This window comes from Callorhinus ursinus, unplaced genomic scaffold, assembly GCF_003265705.2.
Source record: "Callorhinus ursinus isolate GAN/ISIS: 27379988/994484 unplaced genomic scaffold, GSC_fseal_2.0 scaffold9, whole genome shotgun sequence".
NCBI lineage: Eukaryota > Metazoa > Chordata > Mammalia > Carnivora > Otariidae > Callorhinus > Callorhinus ursinus.
Genome location: NW_027397071.1, coordinates 47,250,192 through 47,277,303, shown reverse-complemented (window position 1 = coordinate 47,277,303; position 27,112 = coordinate 47,250,192). Strand labels below are relative to the sequence as shown.

Below are 27,112 nucleotides of genomic sequence, written 5' to 3'. Positions count from 1 at the left end.
GACTGATGGGGTCACAGACCTTAGGAAACTCCGAAGAGCTACTACCTACAGCTATGGAGAATTGGTTTCCAAAAGCCCAAAGGATTAACGAAGCCAAAATCAAGTTCAAACACATAAACCATCTGGTTCAGTCCAGAAACATGGTTTCCCCCAAGCCAGTGTAATGTCCTAAAAAGCAAAGTTAAAATGGATCTTTGAATGAAACGCTGAGCAGTTACTTTTGGAAGCTGATTCATTAATGCTAGGGAGGGTATTCAAAAGCAGACTGAGGTCAAACAAACAAGAATTGAAACACCAGGGTTATAGATGTGAGGAATTCTTAATCTCAGGAAACAAACTGAGGGTTGCTGGAGTGGTGGGGGGTGGGAGGGATGGGGTGGCTGGGTGATGGACATTGGGGAGGGTATGTGCTATGGTGAGCGCTGTGAATTGTGTAAGACTGATGAATCACAGACCTGTACCTCTGAAACAAATAATACATTATATGTTAAAAAAAAAAAAAGAAGAAGAAGAAGATAGCAGGAGGGGAAGAATGAAGGGGGAGAGATCGGAGGGGGAGATGAACCATGAGAGACTACGGACTCTGAGAAATAAACTGAGGGTTCTAGAGGGGAGGGGGGTGGGGGGATGGGGTAGCCTGGTGATGGGTATGAAAGAGGGCACGTACTGCATGGAGCACTGGGTGTTATGTACAAACAATGAATCATGGAACACTACATCAAAAACTAATGATGTAATGTATGGTGAATAACATAACATAATAAAAAATTTAAAAAAAAAGAAACACCAGGGTTATTACAGGTGGCAAAGTTGGAAATGGAAATTCATGAGTAGTTGTAAAATTGGCAAGAATGCCGCTTTTGTGGTCAACTTGATAGTATTACCACCAGTCCCTTTTGAGGCGAAGAACTACATTACCCAGAATTCCTCATCTGTAAGATTCTGGGTTTGAATTTGCCAATGGAAGAACTTGCATGAGATTTGAAAAGCAGAAGTGAAGCAGAAGCTCTTATGTTTGCAATACCATGGCAGTCATACGTGGCAGACTTCCAAATTTCTTCCAAAGTTCCTACTTTTAAGTTGCAGTAGTTAAAGATTTCTCCAAAAGTGGCAGTTTTTGTTCTCTGTTCTATGGTTTTTGTTGATGCCACAGTGAAACTTTCTCCCATCATCCAGGCTCAGAATAGCAGATATCCCAAATTAGATCCTTCTAATTTGTAAGCTCTAATTTCTATATTAAAGTAATCATTTTCATTACACTTGTCATAGCTCTGTTTTTCTGACCAAACCAAAACATGCAAATTTTGGGTTAAAAGTAGTCTCAGGGGCACAGAACCTTGTGGATGGGAGTGTTGCACTGGTTTTCTGATCTGATTAGATTTAAAAGGATTAATAACTTTCATTTTTAGTGGTAGTGAGTCAATGGTAGTTTATGGCAGGTGGTAGGAAAAGAAGTTACTTAAATTATCACTGTAATTAACCTGGAGTCAAGTACCTATAGAAATCAAGGCTGGAAGCTTCTGCAATAGAGCATTATAATAATAGAACATTATAATTTCCATTACAATGGAAATAAATGTATAGTAACTCTTGGATGGGTTGGTTGCTTCTAAATATAATGGAGAATTTAGGATGGGGGAGATATAATTAAGGCTCTAAAATTCCTGCTTAAGGCTAGATAATCAGAAAACTTCTATGATTGCCCTGAAAGAAACCCTATCTTCTATAGTCTCAGAGTTGAAGTTTCTGACAACCAAATCCAAAGTTTTTTTCCCTCATGTTAAATTCAGGACACTGATTAGGAAAAAGCAGGACCCTAAAAATGGGGCTAAGAATATCTGGCAGATTTTAATTAAGCTGAGGACCTGGAAGTTCCAAATTCTCCTAAGCCTGTGTTGCCATTAGAAACAGGCTTTCATTCTCTGTGTAAACAGGTTAGGCTCTTCTTGCCCACAGAACCTGTAATGACCACTCCAGAGAGAGTTTCCTTTTAGGTAAATGTTGATCTTTAAGAGCAACCTCCATCACCTTTATTGATGCTAGACCTGTAAGATAACTCAATACCCAGTATAATCCAGATGAACAGGCACTGAGTGTAAGGTCTTACCAATTATATTAACAGAAACTTGAGAAATACGGATGAGAAGAGAGCTTAAGAAAGGCAACAAAAGCAAAAATAAATAAATGGGGTCACATCAAACTAAAAAATTTCTACATAGCAAAGGAAATTATCAACAAAATGAAAATATAACCTATGAAATGGGAGAGAATATTTTCTAATCATATATCTGATAAAGGGTTAATATCCAGAAATATAAAGAACTCATATAACTCAAGGACAAAAAACAAAAACAAAAATAAAAGCAAATCCAATTTAAAAATGAGCAGATGAAATCAATAGACACTTTTTCAAAAAAGACATACAAATGATGGCCAACAGGTATGTAAAAAGGTGTTCAATATCACTAATCATCAGGGAAATGCAAAGTCACAATGAAATATCACCTCACACCTGTTAGAATAGCTATTATCAAAAAGATAAGAAATAGCAAGCGTTGTTGAGGATGTGGAAAAAAGAAAATCCTTGTGCACTGTTGGTGAGAATGTAAATTGGTGCAGCAACTATGGAAAACAGTATGGAATTTCCTCAAAAAATTAAAAATAGAACTACCATTTGATCCAGGATTCCCACTTCTGGGTATATATCCAAAGGAAATGAAAATAGGAGATCAAAAAGATATCTGTGCACCCATGTCATTGCAACATTGTTCACAACAGCCAAGACATGAGTACAACTTAAGTGTCCACCAACAGGTGAATGGATAAGGAAGGTGTGGTGTATATGTACAATGGAATATTATTAAGCCATGAGAAAATAAAAAATCCTGCCTTTTGCTACAACATGGATGGATCTTGAGAGCATTATGCTAAGTGAAATAAAAGACAGACAGAAAAAGACAAATAACCAAATTGTATCACTTATATGTGGAATCTTTTTTTTAAAGTCAAACCCATAGAAACACAGAATAGAAAAGTGGTTTTCAGGGACTAGGATGTGGGGGAAATAGGGAGAAGTTGGTAAAAGGATACAAATAATTATTTTTTAAAGAAGGGATTTGAAGGGCATTAGACCAGGTGAGGGAAATACAATATTGAATCAGACTGAATTTATGGATGCATCAACTGGAGATTCTGAATTCAGTGTACTAGCTCAACCAGCTGAGAATGACTCTAAGAGTTTCTAGATAGGTTGACCGAAATCTAGGCCCAGTCGTGGTCCATAAGTAATGAAATTAAAATATCAAAAATTCCTTGCTATACTATAGAGCGAGGTTTTTCAATTTTGGCACTATTGACATTTGGAGTTAAATAATTCTTTGTTGGGTGTTGGGGGCAGATTGTAGAATGCTTAGCTGTATCTCTAGCCATTACCAACTAGATGCCAGTGCATCTCCCCCAGTTTAAGTCAACGAAAAATGTCTCTAGATATTGTCAAATGTACCCTGAGGGATCGAAATTGGCTCCAGTTGAGAACCATTGCTATAGAGGAAGGTATCCAAAGGCTTATGGAGCTGTGAATGCTGGAGTGTATTTATTATGAATGACCTGCTTAACAACCTGTGAGTTATGCCATCTGGGAGGGTGGGGCCCTTCAACAAGGCTTTGAGAAATAAATTGATTAAGGCAGTATCAGTATCCTCAAAAGACTGTAGTGGCAGTTGTCTGCAAATAAAGTAAGAGATGCTGCCATGGACATAGGCTCTGAATTCAATGGGTGATGAAATCCCTGAGTTATAAGATCCAAGAAGTAATCAGAATGATTTGGCCTATAGAAATCTTTGGTAGTGACTAATTTATCATGGGGACCCTAGGACCACAATGAAGCACCTACTTCATTCATATAAGCAAAAGAAACATAAACAAAACTTGATTGGATGACAGAGATCTGACACGAATCAATACTATAGTTGGACATGTTTCTTCAACAAGTTCAGACTTGAGTCAAATCACAGACATAGAGCCCCTTTTAAAAGGGAGAGATTAGGTATGGTAAGGAGAATAAGATCTCCTCAAAGATGGCCACATCGTAATCTCCAGAACCTGTGGATATGTCATACTACCTAGCAAAAGAGAAACCAAGGTTGCAGATAGAATTAAGGTTTCTAATCAGCTGACCTTAAAATAAAGAGATTATCCTGGATTATCTGAGTGAACTCAGTGTAATCACAAGGTCCTTAAAAGATGGCAGATGGAAGCAAAAGAGTCAAAACTGAAGAGATGGCATTGGGGAAAGTCTACTGATCACTGCTGGTTTTGAAGATACAAGGGGGTAATGAGCCAATACAAGTAGCCTCTGCAAAAGACAAGTAGTATCAGGAAAAGGCAAGAAAGTGGATTGTTCCCTATAGTCCCTAGAAAGGAATAGAGCCCTCTAAAAAACTTAATTTTAGGACAATGAGACCCACTTTTGGACTTCTAACCTCCAAAACTGCAAGTTAATAAATTTATATTTGTATTGTTTTAGGCTGCTACGTTTGTGGCAATTTATTATAGCAGCCATAGGAAACTAATAATACACTAGGTCACTTTAAGTAAAGGATCTGCTATTCTAAAAATTGTAAGTCTGCCTCCCAACCTTTCCCAAAGGGACTTGGATCCATTTATCAGGGTGATTGCATACTGAAGAAATGGAAATAGACACACTTTCCAGGGATTTGTAGACACTAACTCTGAACTGATGCTCATTCTTTTAGACCCATACACCACTGTGGTCCAATAGTCAACGGAGGGACTTAAGGATGTCAAGTGGTTGGTTAATGAAGTTTCGGCTCATGCCTGCCTCTAAGGCCATTAAGTCTCCAGGCTTCTCACCGTTTACCTAGTCCTGAATGCATAGCTCACATAGGCATATTCAGACTTCTCATGTTAGTTCCTTGATCTGTGGAGTGACAGATTACAATAAGAAAGGCCTCTCTCTTCTAAAATAGTAAACCAAAAATCATGCTGTGTCAAAAAATTGAAATATGGAGGGACATTGGTTCCATACCACTTTATCCATTTGAACTTCCTCCTTGACCAGTGCATAGAAAAGATAAATCTTGGAAATGACAGTGGATTACCATAAACTTAATCAGGTGGTGACTTTAGTTGAAGCTATTGACCACATGTGGATTTTTACTGGAGCAAATCAACACAGCTCTTGATAATCTGGTATACAGCTATTGATCTAAGGGAAGTATTTTTTCCCCCATACTTGTTAGTAAACACAACCAGAAAAAGTTTTCTTTCATGTAGAGGAAGTAGCAATACACCTCACACCTCTATAATACTTCAGTCCTCAAGGACCTTGATTGTCCAGCTACCCCACAGAGTGCTATTCTGGTCTACTGCCTTGATGATATCAGGCTCACTGGAACCACTGAACAGGAAGTAGCTAATATCCTTGAATATCTTAATAAAACCTATACATGCCAGGAGGTAGGTCCATAAAATTCAGAGATTGCAAACTCAGTGAAATTTCTAGGAATTCTGTTGTCTGGGATATATTAAGATCATACCTACAAAATGAAGAACAAGGGGCTCCAACCACTAAGAAAAAGGTGTAACACCTAGGGTGGCTCTTTGGATTTTGAGGCAATCTATATGTCATTTAGGAATTCTGCTTTGATCCATCCATTTACTGAGTATTAACCTCTTAATACCAACAGTCTTCAGTAGGAAACAGAGCAAGAGAAAGCTATGGGACAGGTCCAGGGTGCTTCCTGTTCAAACTGCTCTGCCGCTTAAGCCATATAACGCTGCATATTCAATGGTGGCTGAATGTCTGTAACAGATATGAACGTGATACAGAGTCTTTGGTAGGTCCTTGTAGATAAATAAGAGTGCAGACCTTCTGAATTTTGGAGTTAATTTATGCTGTCTTCTGAAGATCACTATTTTCCTTTTGAGAAACAGCTTTTGACTTGCTTCTAGGTCCTGGAAGAAAATTTTTCCCCCCTAGGAAACTAGACTTGACCCACTGGCTCTGGATTCAGGGTTTGCAGATTCTCAGCCCTGTGGAGCCCCACCTTTCAGAAGTAGCTGTCTGAGAAGTCTGATGGTAGGACCAGGCCCTGGGGATATTGCTGAATGAAGGAGGTATATCTGGCCCTCATACCTGCCTCCTCCTGATGGACCTGTGCCAGGCCAGCAGGGGCAGGCCAGGTGGGGAACTCACACAAAACAATGATCAACAGCACCTATGTATTGGACAATTGCAGGTCCTTTCTTAATAAGATACATCCTGTTGCTTTATTCAGATATTTGTACATTTCATCCAGTTAGGGGAGATGGGGGCAGAGATGGCCGCCAAACAAAATACACCTTCTCATAAAGGGAGAAGCTTTTCTCACAAAATGTGTGTTGTCTGGCTCACCAAGTTATAAATTTGGGTCAATTCAACATCACTTCATCATCAGGTAGAAACTGTATATATAAGATAAGGCTCGAACCATGAGAGCCTATGGACTCTGAAAAACAAACAGGGTTCTAGAGGGGAGGGGGGTGGGGGATGGGTTAGCCTGGTGATGGGTATTAAAGAGGGCATGTTCTGCGTGGAGCACTGGGTATTATGCACAAACAATGAATCATGGAACACTACATCAAAAACTGATGATGTAATGTATGGTGATTAACATAACACTACAAAATTTAAAGAGAAAAAAAAGATAAGGCTGAAGCAGCTCTTAAAAGCACAAGCCATTTGCATAGGTAATTCCTAAGACTCCTACAGTTCTTCCTCCTATTGCCAGATATTTTCTCGTCAGCCAGCACCTTTAGCTTCAGGGTGAGGCCCCTATTAGCAGTTCATTGACAAAACCAAAACTTGTCCACAGATGATCTACATTATATCCTAGTGGATATAGGCGGGCAGCTGCAACACAGCAGCCTCACTCAGGAGTGACACTAAAGAATGCTAGTGAAGGGAAATCTTCCCAGTACAAAGAATGTTGAGCAATGTACTTTATTATTCCTTTCTCTTGGACAGAACTATGGGCAGAGATATGCATCTTTACTGTTTTATGGGCCGTGGCTAATAATTTAGTTAGATGGTCATAGAATTGAAAGACATGAAATTGCAAAATTGTTTACAAGGAGGTCTGGAGAAGAGATAAGTGGATGGAATTCTCCAAACTGGTGCAGTATATAAGGATACGTGCACCCCATATAAATGCTCACCAGAGGGCTACCACAGTAGAGGGGACTTTCAATAGCCAGAGGGGCAATATAATCCCACATGTGGATGTCAGTCTCTCTCCCGCCACATCTTTTCTTGCCCAATGTGCTTATGATCAAAATGGGATGAAGACTGCACACTCATCCAGGCTGTTGGCTGTAGCTTCTACGGAGTGACCAAGCTGCCAAAGCAAAGATCAATACTGATTCCCTCCATATGGAGCCATTCCCTGGGAGGGCCAGCCAGCTGCCTAGTGGCAGTGATTTGTTCTTACTGATACAAACATTTATTCTGGATATAGATTTGCCTTCCCTGCCTGCAATGCTTCTGTTAACCCCACTACCTGTAGACTTATAGAATGGCTTATTCACCGTTGGGGTTATTCCATACAGGCATTGCTCTTAGCCAAGGAAGTGATTTTATAGTGAATGCAATGTAGCTATAGGTTCATGCCCTCAGAATTCAGAATTCACTGTCTTGTCATGTCCCCCATCACCCTGAAGCAGCTGGCCTAATATAACAATGGCATTGCCATTTTAAGATGTAGGCCTGTAAGTGCTTGACAAGCTTTGCAAAGCTGGGGAAATGTCTTCAGGATACTTATATGCTCTGAATCACCAACCAGTGTATAATGTTATTTCACTCATAGCCAGAATGTGTGCATTTAGGAACCACACAGAGGAACTAGCTCCTCTCATTATTACCTCTAATGATCCACCAGCAAAATTTTCCATTTCCATTATTACCACTTGGGCTTGCTGTTTTTAAGATCTGAATTCCTAGAATCAGGAGACACACAATAATTATTATGAACTAGAAACTGTAACCGCCATCTGGCCATTATGGACACCTCATGCCACGGAACCAACAATAAAGTAGGCTGTTGCTATAATGGTTGGGGTAATTCATTCCAATTGTAAAGGGGAAAGTAGGTTGCCACTACAAAATGGGAGTAAATCGGGTATGACTAGAATCCAGAAAATTCTACAGAGGGTTTCTTAGTACTTCTGTGTTCTGTGGCAAAAGATAATGGGAATCTACAGAAACCCAATACAGATAGGACTGCTAATGACAGACATCTACAAAGATGATTTTGCTAACTCCAGTAGGCAGAGAACCACAACCAACTGAGCTACTTCCTGAAGACAAAGAGACTAAGGGAAGCTTAGTAGAATAAGAAACATATAAATACCAATTGTGGCCAAATTATTACTTGTAGAAACAATAATTGTAGTAATTATACTCATTTTCTTTATTACCTTGATTTATTTATATTTATATAAATTAATGAATTGTTTCTTTATCCTTTCTTCATTGTCATATTATCTAATATTAGTTATTTTAATAATGGTTACCTGTCTATTTCAATATTAAATTACAGGATTTCAAAGAGGTAAATGTAACTCAGCTTAAGAGGGTTAGACATAATCTAGGGATAGTCAACATGACATATGGGACTTAAGTCTATTCTTCGGGGAGATTGCTTGTTGGTCTTTGGTTGTTAAAAGACGGTTGCATTGTGCTAATTAAAAGCATGATGTTGTTTTATTCCATGTTGGGGGGTTAAATGTGGTAAAAAGAAATGGGCAGAGATGTCAAATTTCCAAAGGAGTTGATGCTGCTAGGTCGTTGTCTGTCCATCTGGAAAATGTTTCCCCAAATCTCCTTCCCTATATGGTTCTGGATTAGAATTTTCCAACGAGAACAACTTTCTTGAGGTTTAGAAGGTAGACATGAGGCAAACGAATTTTTGGAAGTCACTGCAATCCCACATGGCAGGCTTCCAGGCGTCCCCCTCAGCTAGCAATCACGGAGATTTGAAAACTTCCCTTCCCTGCTCCTTTGCTTCCGTCTGACATTTGTGACTGTTTCTTGATTCTCCAGCCTTGGTCATCAAGACTGATATTCTCCCAGCTCTTTCGACATTTGTGTAATAAGCCCTGTCTTCATTATTTAACCCAATTATCTCAACTATCTTGAACAAACTCAGACTGAGGCAGGGAGTGATCATCTGTTGCTGTTTTATATTCAGCTCGTGGCCTCTGTGACAGTGATGTTCAGTGATGTAAGACTGCAAGTGGAAAATGGATACCAGTTCTGTTTGGTAAAACTAGAAAAAGTGCCAGAATCCCCAACGAGCTGGTCCTATGAAAAACAAGCGGGAAAACTAAGGGAAGATCACATATATGGACCGGGTAAAATGGTAGAGAGCATTCAGGCAGGCATTCAGAGTTCACCCGAAGCACACCGATACCACACTGAAAACATAAATAATTGTGAGCTTCACCTGCTGGTAGGAATGAGTGCAATTACTAACATTCTTTCCAGGGTTTGTCAGAGAAGATTCACAAGAAGTGCAGTTGAAGCCACAGATGAAAGACATCAAAAGTGCTGTTTCAATGGGACTGCAAAAGGCATGGTCTGAAAATGGGGATACAAATACACCCAGGGTTATTGTAGATCAGAACTAAAACTAGGGCAAATCTTATCATCCACGATATTAACATGCTGAATTATTATCAGCTAATACCTTAATGAAATTAACAACCACTACATTACTTGTTTTTCACAAAGCAAATATAGATCTCATCTCAAATCCATTTCTCAAGTCCACCCATGTATCTAATTTAGTAGAATTTATAGTCTCATTTGGTAGAATTTATGTTCCTATTACTATTTATCAAGCAACCCTGAAACTGGAATGATTTACTTGGCAAGACCCTTTTCTTATTCCATTTTATGGGTATAATAATTTGGTTCAATTGTCACCTGTAAAAGTGATAAGATTTAGAGAATTGGTTAATTTGTTCTTTTTATGGTAGAAACATTGCACCATGGTCTATTTCCAGTGAAGTGACTAAAGAGAGGAAAAACTGTTTTCTCACAGAAAAAAAAAGCAATTGCATAAGCAATGCTGATTTTTTGTGTGTAAATCCTAAGCCACTCCCAAACTTTAAAGCCTTCAGAGAAAAATGAATGGTTAATATTACAACTTGGGCACACACTGATCCATGTAAATGAGCAGCCTTCAAATATATTTGGTCATACTCCTTGACTGTACTGATGGTAGGTTCTGACATGAGTTGAACTGGCCCATAATCACAGAACCCACAAGAAGCAACTGGAAATGCAACACTTTATTGTACTATGGACTATGTGGAAACACTGTCCGATTTCAATTGATAACACACTTGCATGTGTGCATGCCCATGTACCACACATACCACACACCCAAACATGCACATCACAAAACAGAACACGAGTCATACACGTGTTATTTACTTTCAGCTGGAAAATCAGAGAAATTTTCAATTTACAGCCAGTGACAAGTCTAATTGCAGCAGGAGCTCCCAAGGCTCCTCCCACTTCCGTCAGCTCCCAGCCATGCTCCCCTCGGCTGGGGTCTGTTGAGAAGGCACCTTCTGGACACTTGCTGACAGAGACAAGGAGCTTATGGGTTTTGAGTGAAAAGGATTTGCTAAATAAAGCTTCGGTTCAAGCCTTCACCCCTCTCTCCCAGAGGTCAGGGTGCTAAAGTCCTTGGTAGCTATGGAAATCACAAGGTGAACCATATGAATTACTTATATTTTAGAGCTTGCCGCGCAACACGGATTCCCAGTTAAACCCAGTTAGGAAATTAAGCTCATGCAATTATATTTTCAAAAGGAAAATACAGAGTGAGAAAGTTTCTTTTCTATAGTCAAATAATTAGTGGTGAGTGTGCCTCTCTGATTTACTGCCCAAGATTGATTCCAGCCTAACCTAAACCTCAACACATCATCCTGGCGAAATTAAGTCTACCAAGAGCCAAGGCTCTTTTTCTTCTGTGAATAAATTCTCTTATCACTTTAGTTTCTTGGTTAATATGACATATTACATATTCAAATGTCTTTATTCCTTTTGATTCCTTTCTTTGGTCTAGCACATGATTTACTTAGTTTGTAGTGGTCATTAATTAAAAAGGAGGTGGTGAATACCAGTGCAAAAGGCCATTTTAAGATGGAGATGGCTTCATTTGGGCTTGACTCCTAAGAAATTTATTGGTCTCACTCCATCCACGTCTTTGAACTAAGTTGATGTACTGATTCTTATTTTGCCTAATGACCTTTAAAAAGAAAAGAGCTTCATTTAGGACTCCTTTGCAAGTGACAATCAACCTGAATTTGCTTGAGCAAAATGAGGAAGTTATTTGTTCTTCAAACTGTAGGAAGATCAGAAGCAACAGGAGAAAAAAAAGGTGGAGGTGCTCACAAGCCAATAGGGCTGGCTACTCTCCCCCTCTCTCCTTGTCAGGTGCATTCCCTACACACAACCCATCACCCCATGCCCAGGGGAAGGACATGGCTGACATGGTTGCCATGGCAAGTTTACATTCTTACAGCTTGAGAACCTCATAGGAAAAGGTTCCTCACTCATAGATTTAGTTTCTTGAACCTCAGGGAAGAATTCTAATTGGGCTGGCTAGAGTTATAACATGGGGAATAAAAGTATGATTGGTTCATCTTGGGCCAGGTATCTCTCCCTTGACCCAACATTTATGGATAAGGAGGTAGAGCCGTGTTGGGAGATGACAGAAACCATTTCTTCTTCATGACAGAGTGTAGTGGGAAGAAAAAGGGAATTTCTGCCCCCCCAAAAGGGGAATGGTGTTACCAGAGCAAAGGAGGAATATTGAACCCCCAAAATAACAATTAATATTCTCAAGACCAATTTGTAATCCTGTAATTTCAAGGTTAGGTCATGGGCTTTAGAGTCAGACAGATGTGAGTTCAAGTCCCAGCTCTGCTATTTTCTGTTTTCTTGGACAAGTTATTTACTACTTCTGAGCCTCTATTTTCTCATCTGCAAAACGGGACTAGAATACCTAAATCATAGGTTTGAAGGAATTACTTGAAATAATGGTCATAAATTACTTAGCAGACTACCTACAGAATGCTTAATAAAATATAGAATGCTATGAAGTGACTAATAAACTCAGCTATTATCACAATGCCCTGTAGTTTTTGTTTCAGGTTGCTCTAATAACAACCTCAGTAACCAGGTTTGGCTTTTGGATCCAATCGGAGAGGTAATTTTCTGGGTTTATGTTCCTACTGGGATCTTCCTAGATCTCTCTCATAAAAAATAATATGTTTGTTTATCAAATAACTTTTGAACACCAAATATGCATCCAGCATGGTGTTATCTATTGTAGGAAATGTCAAAGAAATAGAAGGTATGGTCCCTTTCTTCTAGACTTCTGGTGGGGTAGTAACTAATAGACACAAAATAAAATTAGGAGATGACAAGTATATAATCAGAAGCAGATGTGATACATGCAGTAGGAGTTAAGATAATGAAAGATCCATATGATCAGTTTCCTTGAGAGGATTTGAGTTTGACCTTGTAAGAAGCATGGCATTTATACAGATAAAAGTAGGCATTTCAGGTTAGGTGAGTACAGGGAGAGAATGGCTAGAGCAGAATGGAGAAAATATTGTTGTGTTTTGAAGGAGAGGTTGCACTCAAGGATTCCCCCCTCCCACCTTACCACACATGACACAGATTTTACTCCCAAGGCTCTGAGAAGTGAATAAGGAAGATCAGCAGCCCCAGGAATCACGATAAGAAGCAAATGTAGATTCAGGATGCGTTAAGGCCTAGGTATGGCATGTGGAGGGTGGGGAAGTGCAGATAAATAGTTGAGAGTACAAGGAAATCTACAGTATGAAATATTGGAGATAAACAAAGATGAGGTCCAAAATGTGGCTATACTTTTAGTGCCTAAGACTCAATGGAAATGAAGGTCATTAGAATTAAGAAAGTCAAGCAACTGTGAAATAGGTATGTCAGATCATGGAAGGGATGCTGAAGTCATGAATAATGAGGTGAGATAAAGAGGACTATGATACAGTTGCTGAAGTCATAGAGAAAAGTTTAACCTGCAGGTGGTCTGGGGTTGGTAAAAAGAGAAACAGCTAAAATGGGGAAATTAAACAAGTTGGATCCTAGAAGATATTTTGCTAATGGCAGCAAATGATTGACACAGAGGCTAAAATGGGGAACTAAGAAAATGCCAATCACTGCTCTTCATCTAGTGAGTTGGGGGTAAGGGTGGAACATGGGAAAGGGAGATGGCCTCCAGTACAGTGGTTATACACAAGCTTCCCTGGTCTCCTCTCTACCCCAGCTGTTCTCCTCTGTGTTGCCTTAGCTCAGAACATTTATAAACCTGTGTTTAAGGCTCGGTTTGCACATCTGCCTCCCCCACTGTGCAATAAGCTTCTCGAAAAGTTTACGACTTTTTCATCTTGGTGTCCCAAAGCCTGAAAGTTCCCGGACACAGACAATTCTTAACATATCTTCGTTGGATGAAGAAATGAATGGATGTGCATGTGGTGGTGATATACACCATTAGCACATAACCCTGAAACAGAACCCATCCCCCTTGTCCACAGTGCTTGTTGGGTTGGTTTTCTGTCAGTCTCTAGAACAGCACTGTCCAATAGAAATTTTTGAGCCACAAATGTGAACCACATGTATAATTTAAACTTGGCAAGTACCCAATTTAATCAAATATATAAAATATTATCATTTCAACATATGATCAATATAAAAATTATTAATGAGATATTTTAGATTCTTTTTGTTTTGTACTCTTGTCGAAGTCTGGTGTGCATTCCGATGCTTACATCACATCTCAATTCAGACTAGGCATATTTTAAGTGCTAAATAGCCACTTGTAGCTGGTGACTAGATAGTGCAGTTCTAGATTCTAGAACATACCTAGTTCTTTCCCTTCTGATGGCCTCTACACTTTCCTCTGTTCAGATGACTCTTCCTCTAACTTTTCTAAAAAATATGTATTTTGTATTATATCATCCATAAAAGACTATATACACATATAGAATGTAAACACATGTAAATATTACACATATATACACACTATATATAAATTGAACAGAGATTAGTACAATGAAGGTTTATTTTTTACACATTCCAAGTCTCATGTAGATCAAGTAGCTGCCAACCATTTGGAAGGGACAAAGAGGCAAAGACTATCTGAAGGATGTTTGCAGAGGGCCAGGGTTGGAAAATTCCATTGCCTTAACTTAGTCATACAGCTTCACCAAGATGCAAGAAAGGCCAACAAATACTGTCTTCCTGTGTATCCAGATAGAGAAAATTGTGTGAGAAACACGTATCATTGTGCTTGGGCCTCTCGTTTTTGTGGGTCTGTGCTTCTAGCATCTTGCACTGGGCCTATCACTGTTTCTTTTTGGCAGTATTCACTATACCATTGATTACAGCTATAACATTTAAACATTTTTTTAAGATTTATTTATTAGAGAGAGAGAGAGAGAAAGTGGGGGCAGGGGCAGAGGGAGAGAATTTTTCAAGCAGACTCCCTACTGAGCACAGAGCCCAACGCAAGGCTTAATCGCACTACCCATGAGATCATAACCTGAGCCAAAACCAAGAATCTGATGCTTAACTGACTGAGCCACCCAGATGCCCCTAACATTTAAAAATTTTTAATGAGAATGTTTTTACCACTTTCATGTGCTCTTTCTGGCCCTCAGTCTTCTCTCTCTCTCTCTCTCTCTTTTTTTTTTTTTTTGAGAAACAAAGAGAGAGAGAGTGCATGGGGGAGGGGAGGGGTGGAGGTAGCGAGAGGCAGAGAGAGAATGAGAGAGAGAATCTTAAGCAGGCTCCACGCTCAGCAGGGAACCCCACATGGGGCTCGATCTCACAACCCTGAGATCATGACCTGAGCCTAAATCAAGAGCCAGACGCTTAACTGACTGAGCCACACAACTGCCCCCTACTCTTTTGTCATAGCACTCTGATCTTACTTATTGTTGCTATATCCCTAAAATTATATCAAAGTAAAAAACAGATATTTTTCAAAGTTTTTATTCATTTATTTATTTGTTAGAGAGAGAGAGAGAGGCAGGCTGAGGGAGAAGCAGGCTCCCCACCGAGCAAGGAGTCCAATGTGGGACTTGATCCCAGGACCCTAGGATCATGACCTGAACCGGAGGCAGATGCTTAACCAACTGAGCCACCCAGGTGTCCCCCCAAAATAGATTTTTTAAATGCCTTTCCAGTTTTCTACATTTCCTCTGCTTTCAATGAGAGTGTTTCCCCTGCTTAATGAGCTAGAATTGTCTATTTTCTTCCGTTTTTGAGGCTGGTGACTCTTCTCATGTACTCAGCCTTTATTGCTTAGCTTTATTCATGTACATCTAGATTAAGCAGTACTCCTAGCTGACAGACACTCCTTCAGTACTCAAGTTGGTCTGAGCGTGGATAAAGCAGTGGGTGACGAGCATACCAGGGCATGTCTTGTATTTGGGATAAGTGAGCCAAGAAGTACGGTCTGCTTCCCCCTTCCCCGCCCCTCCCACAGTGAGGAGGACGACTATGAGGTCTGCGGTTTTTCTCAGGACATGGTGAGTGAGAATATATGAGTGACCTCTCAAGTATGCTGAATGGGATTAGAGTAGCATTTTCAGTCCCTCTGGATCATGAATCCTTTTATAAGTTTTATCTTAGGTGAACTGAGTAATGTCCATGGCAAACAGCCTTTGTTTCATAGTTTCTCTCCCCACACTTAGTCTGGTAATAGTGCTCCTTCATCCTTTGACAATGCCTTTTCTACCCCTCCAAATATATAAGGGGTTCATATTATTAAGGGTTGTTTGTCACAGAAATTTCCCTATTTCCTTCCCATATTTAGTCACAGTGGTAGGCATGTGACGAAGTTCAATGTGAGTTTTGGTTTAAAAATGTCTGGTATGATACGTCATTAACCTGGTCTCATTGACTGGTCCAGAGGGTGAAGAGTGAGCCAAGCCAGTTCAATCAGAGCCCTTCTCCAGAAGTTTTCTGAAGTAGATCTTGAATGGTCAGGCTCTGAAGATGGGAGCTTAAAGGATTTAAATGGCCATCTCTCAGATCACAGGGAGAAAAATTAGTAAGAGCAAACCAGCAGACATGCTGAGAGAAACAGAGTTGTGAGTACTTGGTTTTGGTAACAAAGTTTCCTGGAGTAACTGAGTTCTTGCTTTCTATGTAGTCCTTCATGTAACTCTGAGAGCTACCCGAATAAAGCCCTCTTTGGCCATGTCGGTTCCAATTGGCATTCTTCATTCTAACTGACATGGCCAAAGGGGGCTTTATTTGTGTAGAGCTCACAGAGTTATAACATATTATAATATATATATATTATTTCACCTATTTCATCCCATGGAAATCTAACTCTTCCAGTGGGCCCTTGCTGATTTCCAGGGCTTGGACAATATTTTCTCTTCTACATTCATTGAATTGCCTCAACGGGGACAGCAAGAGGGACAGAATCAAATGCCATGTTAAGATCACTATCTTGGAGATATATCTCTATCTATATACCTATATGTCTTATCTACATCCATATATATCCACTTATTAAACGTCACTGCTATGTTAATTTTCTTTCCTCCTTCCTTTGTGACTCAGTTCTCATGATATTCTTTCTCTTTGTGAACTATGAACAGATTTTTCCTCAAACACTAACATTGGGAAATCGTGAAGAAGTTCAACTTTTATAGTAAGAATATAATAGGATTTGATTCCAAAAACATGTGTAACAGGGCATCACCACCATACAAATGTTATTTCAGGAAAAAAAAAACTTCAATGTCTAGTGACTTCAGCAATTAAGGTTTTGGTCTTGGACTGATTGCAGGCCTGAGAGCCTGGTATGATCTGGGCTTACGCTCACCATCCTGGACTAAATCCCTATAGGTAGTCCTTGCACTTTGAAGCAAGTTAGTAATTTAAACAATCTTTTCTTTTGACTTCCATTTAGAATTTGCAAAAAATATTCCATTATTTCAGCAGCTAAAAATTCCCTTTTGTACTTGTTGGTAAGCAAAAACTGTACTAGGAAATAATGAAATTTGAGCCATGATATAATGTGTTATCTTTGTTCTTGAGAAAACCCCCCCTTTTTTTTTTCTCAAAAACCTATGAGAAGGGGTGCCTGGGTGGCTCTGTCGTTAAGCGTCTGCCTTCGGCTCAGGTCATGTCCCAGCGTCCTGGGATCGAGCCCCACATCAGGCTCCTTGCTCAGCCGGGAGCCTGCCTCTCCCTCTCCCACTCCCCCTGCTTGTGTTTTCTCTCTAGCTGTCTGTCTCTCTCTCTCTCTGTCAAATAAATAAAATTAAAAAAAAAAAAACCATGAGAAGACAAAATTAAGATGCTTAATCTGTTCTGATAACATACTTGGGCAATTTTTTATTTGAAGCAGAACTTTGCTCCTCAAGTGTTCTTATAGTTGGTAATTAGCAATTGGTAATTTCAGTTGGTAATAAAGTTGCACAAAGTTTAACTGGTCTTCAGACTAGCCTTACCACCTTTGACGACACATGCCTTTCTTGGTCCTTCTCTGACAATCACATCCAGACACTTCTTTTTCCTATAAACACCCCACTGATGGAAAAAACCTTTGAGCTGTCTCCATCTCTAACTAGCTGCCTCGCCCGCATGTCTAAAACAAAACTGATAATTGTGTCCATGCTAAATCTCTGAGAAGTTTGCCCTAATATACTGTAAAATGTACTTTGAGTGAGGGAAGGCAGGCAACCTGGGTTTCTCTGGTTCTCTTGCCCCTTACATCTCTTAAAATAATTCTTATTTCCACATCTCAGTGCTTGCACTTACCTCCAGATATTATCTGAGCCATTTTTCTTATTTCAAACCCCCTATTTGATTTAGAACTGCCACTCCAAGTCCATTCCATTTTTTCCCGAACTCCAAAATTCCATCTCTGAAAGTGGACCTTCCCTAACCTCCTTTGTTTCAAATGTCTCTTCTACTCACCTGTCCCCTGGAGCCTCAGAAAGCTCCAACTTGTCCCACCTCTGGATGCATCCCCTCTGTGTATGTGGTATAACTCTCAGTTAGCTAAAAACTTCTCCAATGCCTCTGGCAGCCCTTTGGGGATAATACAACCGATACTAAAAAGCTAACATGGGGAGTTTATTACGCTCCAGACACTATGCTAAGTAATTTACTGGCCAAGTATTTAGACGACTGCTTGGCACATAGTAAGTCATTAATAAATGTTTGTTATTGCTACTATTTATAGCCCTATGAACTTGGTACTATTTTGAGCCCCACTTTACAGATAAAGAAATTGTGAGGCACAGAGAATTACATAACTTGTACAGGATCACAGAGCTCATTAAGTGGCAGGGACAGAATTGAACCCAGTCTGTTTGATGCCAGTAGTTATCCATGTTCTTAAGCACCACAGAAAATTTGGTTAAATACACACACACATGAACCTTGTTTCTGCAGTTTTCAGAACAGTGTAAATTGTACTCAACACAAGTTTTACTTTGAAATTCTTTTCTCTTTTAAAATTCAACTGCCTCATAGATAATAAGGAAAAAGGCACAAGTATTTGTATCTCCCTGGAGAGTGTCATTGTGAAATTTCGAGGCTACTGAAATATGTGTCCTTAGGGAGAATAAGAGTTTTTAAAAACTTCTAAGTTGCTAAGGAACTGAGTTTTTGGTGTTTTGTTTGTTTGTTTGTTTGTTGAACTGTTAGTATGCTCTTCAGTCAGCTTTTTGAGTTATATTTTCTTTCCTAGGTCTTAGCCAGCAATACCTCATATTTGCTCTGGTGGAAAGAACTAGACTATGTCACGGGCTAAGCAATATTAAAAGTTTGTGGATATATTTATAACATAAAAGATTAATAATAGCATTAGAGACTCAACACTGATCATGTAATGCATCTTAACTTCTTAAAGTTATTTCATTTGATGCTCACAACTGGTCTGTGATGTTATGGCTTTTCTCCCCATCCTCCTGCTAGATTGTGGAGGGAGAAATGCCCCGCTTCTGCTGTTGTCCCCTAGAGTTCTAAGGAGATCTTCTGATCTCCCCTCCTTTTCTTCCCTCCCATACGCAGCTGCCTGCTTCTTCCTTAGCTGTCAGAGCCTGCTTGAAAAGGAACCCAAGATCGCCGGACCCCAGGGCCTGAGGCCCTTCGAAAGGCTCCCGAGGTCCCTGGGGACCAGTCAGGGGACAGATTTTCAGCCCCTGCAGCCAGGGTGCCATAACCCTTTGCACTTGGGCAGCAGCCCGGCATCCAGATCCCATCCCTGGAAGCTACAAACCCCTGGGCTCCACCCACCCCTCCGGCCAGAACCCGGCACGCTCTCCTCCCTCCGGATTTCCACTGGGGTGAACGAATGGGCTGGAAGGCGGTTACAGATGCCGGAGGTGCCTTGCGAAAAACCGTGGTGTCCTCTAGAAGAACGTTGGTTTCCTCCAGGGCCTGCAGTTGGCGGCACAGCCCCGCTGCACCTGGGGAAGGAGGCGGCTCCAGCGTGCGGGGACCCGGGGAGGGCGGGGGGCGCGCGGCGGGCGCGGAGCGGGGACTGGAACGCTGAGGGCCGCGGGGTCGGGCCGGGGCGGGCGGCGCGTCCAGGCTGCCGCGGGAGCAGGCGGCGCGCACAGCTGTCCTCCGGCGGGCGAAGACCTGGCCGCCCTGCCTGCTGCCGTCTCTCCCGCCTCCCGCCCCAGAAATTATCTCAAGCGTTGCCAGTTTGATTCCAGAGCCCCACTCGGGTGGGTTCTTTTGTTTCTTTGTTTTAATGACAGTTCCCAGCCCTTGAGCATGTCATGCGCGATTAATTCCCTGGCTCTGTTGAAGGCAGCTGGGATGAAATTTCTTCTGCATCATCCTTTTGGGGATAATTGCTTATGATGTGACGTCAGCCGGATTGATTTTTCTCTCTTGAAAGAGAGAGAGAGAGACTCACGGACGTGTGCGGGGGCCACAGACATTAGCGTTTGGAATTCCTGCAGGGCAAAAGGAGACGGGAATGGGCGCTTAGAAGTGTGCGGCTAAGACCTCAGACTGCACGTAATTATTAACAAGTTTTTCTTTAAAAAAAGAAAGAAAGAAAAAAACCCACAACAATCCCCTCCGCAGCGAGCCACTTAGGTGCTCCTTTCATGCCCGAGTCCCCCGTTAAGGTGGCAGCGTCTGATAATTAATCTCGGGTACCCAGCCGCTGCAATAGGCTTAAGAGACGAAGAGGAGGGGCGGGGAAGTGCGTCACCAGGTGGGGAAGGGGCTGTGCGTTTGGTGACTAGCGGGAGGGGTGGGGGTGGAGGGGAATAGGGACGGAAAATAGGTTCTGTGTGCTCTCCCGGGGTATTGTGTCAGGAGATGCAGGCTGGCTACCATGTGACGCGGTCCAGAGCTGAAGGGATTGGCCGAGGCAGCGCAGGCGGTGCAGCTCGGCCGGCTTGCTGTTCCTCTCCCTTTCTCTCGCAGCATCTTCCTGGGAGCCTGTAGGTGAAGCGGCACCAGGAGCATCCATGGCCTATCTTTGGGGTTAACACTTGTCTCATTTGGCTTCAGCAGTGGACAGAGCCGACCTCTCGGCAGCGGCGTTGCGAGGACTTGGCTGGGACCTGGAATCCTATCCTCCCGTATTTTTCAGACTCCTTGGAAATTAAGGAATGCAATTCTGCCACCATGATGGAAGGTAGGATGCTTTCTGCTGTGGTTGACTGGCTTCAGGCAAGGTTTGGGCAGAACAGCGTTGAAGAATGTGTGCAGCCTGTGTTTGGGGCTGGTCTAGAACCTGGTTGCCAGGATTTGCAAGCAGAAATGCTGCAGTTTGCTTGCAGCGGACCAGGGCTCAGACTAATGGAATCAAACCACAAGGCTGCTGTTTAGCTCAGAACCTACAGAGCTCCCAGCTCTTTTGAGAGGGGGAAAAAAATAAACCTCAAGTGCTTCCAGGGAGCCAGATAGAGCTAAGAAAGAGCTTGCAGAGCAAATAAGTTGGGAGAGAAGATAAGGTTTTCTGCTCTGGGTTCCTGGGACTACACTGATTAAACATTTACAATGGAAACTTGTTTCCTGAAATTGACATTAGATAGAGGAGGTCATTGACAGAGTTATCCATGCTGTCATTTTCAGTGAACTGTTTAAATTTTTTTTTAAATTCTTGGAAGATTTTTATCTCCGCAATTTACATCTTATTGGAGTGAGAGGTGCAGCAAATTTGGTCCATAAGCTATAGTTCCATGGGGATGTCATGCAACAGAATGAGCAATATGAGGAAAATATCTGGGCCTCTTAGCCCTGGATTCAGGGTCTTATCAGGTTAAAGAAAAAGAGATTTTGTGCTTCCTAAACGCATTCTCGTGCAATGATTCTTAGCCAAGCACCAAAGGATTACTTACTGATTACCTTTTTACATTCAATATTAAGTGTAAGAAGGAACTTTCCCTGGGGAGGTGTTGTTTAAACTATATTTTATTCTACTAAATTACCCTTCCATGCCTGAGATAATGACAGCCAAGATTGCCTCAAAAAAGCAGCAAGCTGATTAAGAAAGAAGCAGGCAGCCCTACCCTGGCTTTGATTTTGTTTTCATACTACAGGATGGTGCAAAACTCCTGGCCTTTCCCAAGATGACAGGCAGAAATTTGTCCCCAGCCTGGATTTCACAATGCAGAATCGAGTGCATAATGGGTCTCAAATCAGCCATGAAAATGGCAGAGAGGCCACCTCTTAAGCCAAGGTCTGTCCTACAGATTTTAAACATTCCTTAGAAATTTACCAAAATGGAATAAGAGGAGGATGGTTTCAAAAAGCAGTGGTGTAGCCCACACTTATTTGGCAGAAATGAATTCTTTTTGCTCTCTCTGTCATCATGTCAAACATTGTTAATGTAATTTGGGGGAGTGAGGAATTCTACAGTCATGGCCTACAGATTTTAGAAAATAGCCTTAAAAGAGAGATTGGGTATCATTTTGTTATGGAGCCTGGTCTTGTTTGCAAAGGGCTCTCAAGCTAGTTCTTTAAAATACAGGTCTAAATAAACTGAGATTACTAACGCCCTAAGATTAAATTATTTTCACTAATTTAAAATGAATTTAATCTTTGAATAACAAGGGAAGACAAACAGAGAGTATTACTGATACACTTTTCAATTTAAACTCATGTGGATTACCCTCTTCAGAAAAAAAAACAAAAACAATCTTGTCTATAGAGGTACTATATTTCTCCAGCTAAATTTCATTTGTAACATTTCCTAAAAAGAAATCTGCATACACTCTGATTAGGTCTGAATCTTACACAGGGAAGTGGAAGCTCTTTCATTTTTACTTCTTGCCTTGCAAACTACAAAGTTAGTGTCTTTTTTGATATTTACGGATGCTCATGAACGACTCTCTTGGCAATCTCGTCTATTGTGCCATCCCGGAATGTCAGTCAGTTCAAAGCCTTCTGATAAGCTTATCTGAGCTGCCGAAACTGAAATAAGAACTGTAACAAAGACATGTGTTGGAGCTGAATTAGCCCTATTGCTCTGCCAAATTCATCTAAGGAAGGATGTTATTTTAGCACTGTTTTGAATTAGAGGTGACACTATGGATGCAGTTGCCTTCCATCAGATGCCTGCAAAAGAAAATGGACAGGTGTTCCCATTGGCTTCAAAATTTTAATGAAACTAATCATTTCTATCTACCCATAGTTCCTACTTACATGGTTTTTAAGACTTATTGTCTTAATGGTTCAGTGACCTTAGAAAGGCAGGTAGGAACCTTAACTAGAAATCAATTTGCCTATCAATAGCCTTGTAACTTAGTTGCCAGTCTTTCTGGCAATATATGTATCTTTCTGATATTGCATCCCAGAATTTCACCTCTGAATTGCTCGTATTCTGAAGATGTGGCAGAGCAGTTATTATTTCTACTTAACTCACCCTGAGAGGAAGCTAGACTCTTCCATCTATCACAATAACCTTGGAAAGATAAGGAACTTCTTAAAAGACACCCTAAAATCCCATCATGGAAGCCCTCTGCTGAAACAGCGGGCTCTGAGAATGTGTCACCCACCATGAAGATGGTTAAATGATGTCCCTCGTCAACTAGTACATTCGCCCACACACATACACACAGTTACACACACATGCAGTACATTATTAAGGAAGGGAGAGAGCCTACATTTACATTGTATATATTTTGATATTCGCCAAAGTGTTTTAGTCTGCTGCTCAAGAAAAGCATGGCCGTGGCAACTTTTCCAAGCTACTTCTCTACTCTGTGTAAAACAGAAGTAAACAAATACTCTTCAGAATGTCTCGTAGTTTAGTTTTGTGATCCTGTTTTGATGGAATGAGATATGGGCTCCTTTCATTTAATGCCTGTTAGAAATTCTGGTCATAGTTGAAGAATGTTACTACCTCCCCAGCATAGAAGGTAGTGAAGTAATTAGGCAGGGACCTCAGACATGTCACCAGTAGTTTGTGACTCCATGATTCCTTTCAAATATTTTTATTTAAAAACATGTATTTTAATTTGATATTGGATTAACTGATTCCTGCCGTCTTTATTTTTTGGCAGTGGTTGGTATGGAGTTGTGTCTTTCCTAAGGAATGCCCCATGATATGGAGCCTTCTGTGGTATGAATGGGAAGGGAGAGAGGGTGAGCAAAGGGAGTTATTTGCTAAAGGCACATATACTGGTTAAGCTTACAATGCAGTCTATGTGATTAGGGCAACGCTTCAAGGATTCTGTTATTTTCACATATTATTATTTAAGTTTGAAAATGCCATTTTAGCTACCCCTTCTAAGATAAGATAAGCAAAGTCAGGACATCTGTGTGTTTGTAGGGCAGCCTGGGAAGTTTTCCCTTGTGTCGCAGAACTCTACCACAAGTTACTGTGCTTTCAGTTCCATAGCCAGGCTCTTCGGTACTGTCTTAGAAGGAGAAGTTTCAACCAATGGCTTCACCCTATATAATAATTTTTTAAAATTAACAGGTACATTGTTATAGGTTTACTGGATATAATTGTAATGTATAGGGTGATTGAATAAATTTTATTATATTTACTATTCACGATGACCTGTAAATAAGTGTATTCTGCATGCAGTCCTTTTGCAGTACTTTCTTGAAATTGCAAAAATAAAAAATAATATTTTGAGGCAGAAAAATGGCAGAAAGGAATTTGAACCCAAGTTCATGTTTCTTTTTTTTAGTCAATTCAAGTTCTTATAAATAGTATAAACCAAGTTGGAGTCCTTTATTATGTCATATATCTATTGCTTCCTTCAATTTTAGAGGAAAAACAATGAACCAGCATAGTCATCTAGAATGTTTTGCATTAGCATATTTACCTCAGAAGACGTAATTACATGTTTTTCCTGAACTCTGATAAGTGGAGGTGAGAATTTTCTGGACCCAAGTTCATTTAACAATAAAGCTCATATTTTTGATCCCTCATAACATCTTTTTTTTTAGGATCTTATAATAGGAACCTTTTTAAAATTTGTATCAAGGTGGGCATCTTAACCTAATTGAGAACTAGGACTTGGTTTCCTGGGTGGCATATTCTGTCTGTCTCTCTCTCTTTCAGATATGGATACCCACACAACCATGCCTTTTATTTTAATTCCTTGTTAATGCCTTTCGTCTCCAGGATTATTATTTAGACAATTTCGAATAATTCTAGCTTAACTGAGCTTTTGTTGTTGTAATGAACCTTATAATAGTAAAGATTTTTTGTCCTATCAAGAACTAGAGTTTTATTTACTTGGAAAATTCTTTGATCTGATCAAAAAGGAACAAAGCATTTTGAAGCTGGAACTGTTCATTTTCTAGTTAACTAAGAAGTCTTAAAGAGGATGCTTCTAACTTCCCAGAAAGAGTGAAGTTATTTTGGAAAACCTTAAGCATGCATATGAGATTCTAATGCATGGGTCATCCTTTATGTAATTTTTCTCCTTCCTCAAGGCTCTGTGTCAGAAATAGCCTTCTTATATATGTAAGTTCCCATACAATTCCATGGGTCAGCACTTTAAATCTCTAAAGAAGAATATGCAATCTTAAAAAATTATCTTAGATAAACCATTCTAGAAGACTCTGGATAATTCTTTCTGTTGGATTTGGCATATACATTATCCCTGTTTCAAAAAAACAAATTGCAGGAAGTCACCAACTCACAGTTTTTATGTTCCTGAAAGTTTATGAATTGCTCACTTGAAACAAGTTTGCCCATAGGAATAATGATATGTATGATGATTAGATTCTCACACTAGTCATTCAAAGGCTGTAAACCCATTATCAAGTTGAAATACCAAATATTTGCAATGAAATGTGTGAAGAACAGGACAGGTGGTGGTAAGTAGCCAGAAGAGAACAATGGACTTAAATGTGTTTTCAATTTTAAATGTTGCTATTTGTGAAAAGGAAGATAGTGAGGGTATGGAGAGACAATTTGAAGAGAGTTTTTAGGTATATTTCCAGAGGTTTTAGAGACTTCTGACACTGGATTTTCAATTATGTTCCACTTTACTTCTATACTCGCAGATTACCCTTTCTCAATTCAGTTTCATCATATGTATTACTGTTAAACTGTGATTACTTTCATTATGTAAACTCACAAATGGAATTAATAAAGGGAGAGAGAATTTACTGAGATGACGGTACAGGAGTTGGAAAGGAGAAAATGTTTAAGGGATTCAAATGGATTTGGGCTAATGTGTCTGACGAAGTCCCCGAGGAGTAATGAACTGAGTAAGGAAGAGATCAGAGACAGACGAGAACTCAGGGGCATGAGAACGGCAGGATATACTTGAGGAGAAAGTGGGGTGTGTGACAGAGGTGTTGGGGCTAACCGGTTTCTATGCTGACTACCAAGTATTTCCATGGGCCCAGGATGGTTTGCTTACCTGGGAGAGAGCTACTGGGGATGGAGGTCAGGCTCCATCGGCGAGGGGTCAGTCTCCACTCTTGGAAAGTGTATGCCATTTAACTGTATCCACTGCCAGTCTCAGAGTGTTTAGGACAGATACTTTCTTGCCTTGGGGCTTTTGCTCCACAATTTTATCAATTCATGGAGTGACTGATTTTCCTGTGGTCCCAGCAAAACCGCCACCTCCTCAGGAGGACTTCCCTAACCTCTTGGCATCCCAAGCTCTCGAACACACACCTTGGGCCCCCAAGTACGTCCCAATCCACCCTCACTCCTCAGAGATGTATTTGTGATTCATGGTTGTTCAGTGGTGCATGGGCTGAATTTCTCACTCAGAGCTCAGCTCCACCAGGACAGGAATCTGGTTTATCCTATTCACCTCTTCATCCTTAGTTCTTGACACACTGTGGACGCTTAGTATGTTTATTCATTGGAGAAGTGAGGAAAACCAGATATAAATGACTCCGATGACTTCATGTGGTACACTGTAAGGGGTAACTGGGCACATTATAGTTGATGTAGGAAAAATAAATGCTCAAATTTTTGTTCTTGCTGGAAAATAAACAAGAAATAATTAAGAAAAAACAACGTGTTATGGAGTGGGATATTGTGATATACAGAAAATACATTTTGAGAAACAAAAGAAAAAAAATGGTCCATTTGAAAATACGTGCTTGGGCTTGAATCATTTTGGTGATTAGCTCCAAAGAAATGATTTTATAATGGAAAGAGATGAGTGACAGCACAGCCATTCAAAGAAGTTCCCAGAAAATCCCATGAGCAGTGCTGTCAATACTCTGCGCATATTTTTCCTTTTCTCTCTCCCTTTCTGCTTTCCTTGATTTCTGCCTTTCCTGTCTCTACTTCCCTCTTTCTCCCACCCCATCTTTCTCTCCCGGGGCTCTCTTTCCTTTTCTCTGGATTATGACCAGATCTGAAAACACTGTCTTCTAGAGGTAGAGTTTGACTTGGAATCTGGCAAAGTATTTTTAAATGAATAAATGAATGCCGGTGAGTGTGACGGTGTACAATGTCTTTGTGCAATGTGATGGTAAATGAGGTTTTTGCCAAATTATTCCTGATCAGAGAACTCATTAGTCTTAGAAGCTCAGTATGTTCGCTGAATTCGTGTAGTT

General features: G+C 40.4%; 1 protein-coding gene across 9 annotated transcripts in view; it reads left to right on the top strand.

Annotated features, from left to right (window-relative positions):
- Positions 1-13,164: 13,164 nt before the first annotated feature.
- Positions 13,165-27,112, top strand: part of SGIP1 (SH3GL interacting endocytic adaptor 1) — a 212,872-nt gene continuing 198,924 nt past the window's right edge. For 6 of the 9 annotated variants that reach the window (XM_073896580.1, XM_073896581.1, XM_073896582.1 and 3 more), the window contains exons 1-2: positions 13,165-13,292; positions 20,627-20,753. In XM_073896580.1, coding sequence (XP_073752681.1) covers positions 13,269-13,292; positions 20,627-20,753 — 151 coding nt within the window. In that variant the 5' untranslated portion in view covers positions 13,165-13,268. Of the gene's footprint in view, positions 13,293-19,883; positions 20,123-20,206; positions 20,325-20,626; positions 20,754-27,112 lie in introns of those variants that run through there. The other 3 variants (XM_073896578.1, XM_073896577.1, XM_073896579.1) reach the window with 3 other exon arrangements.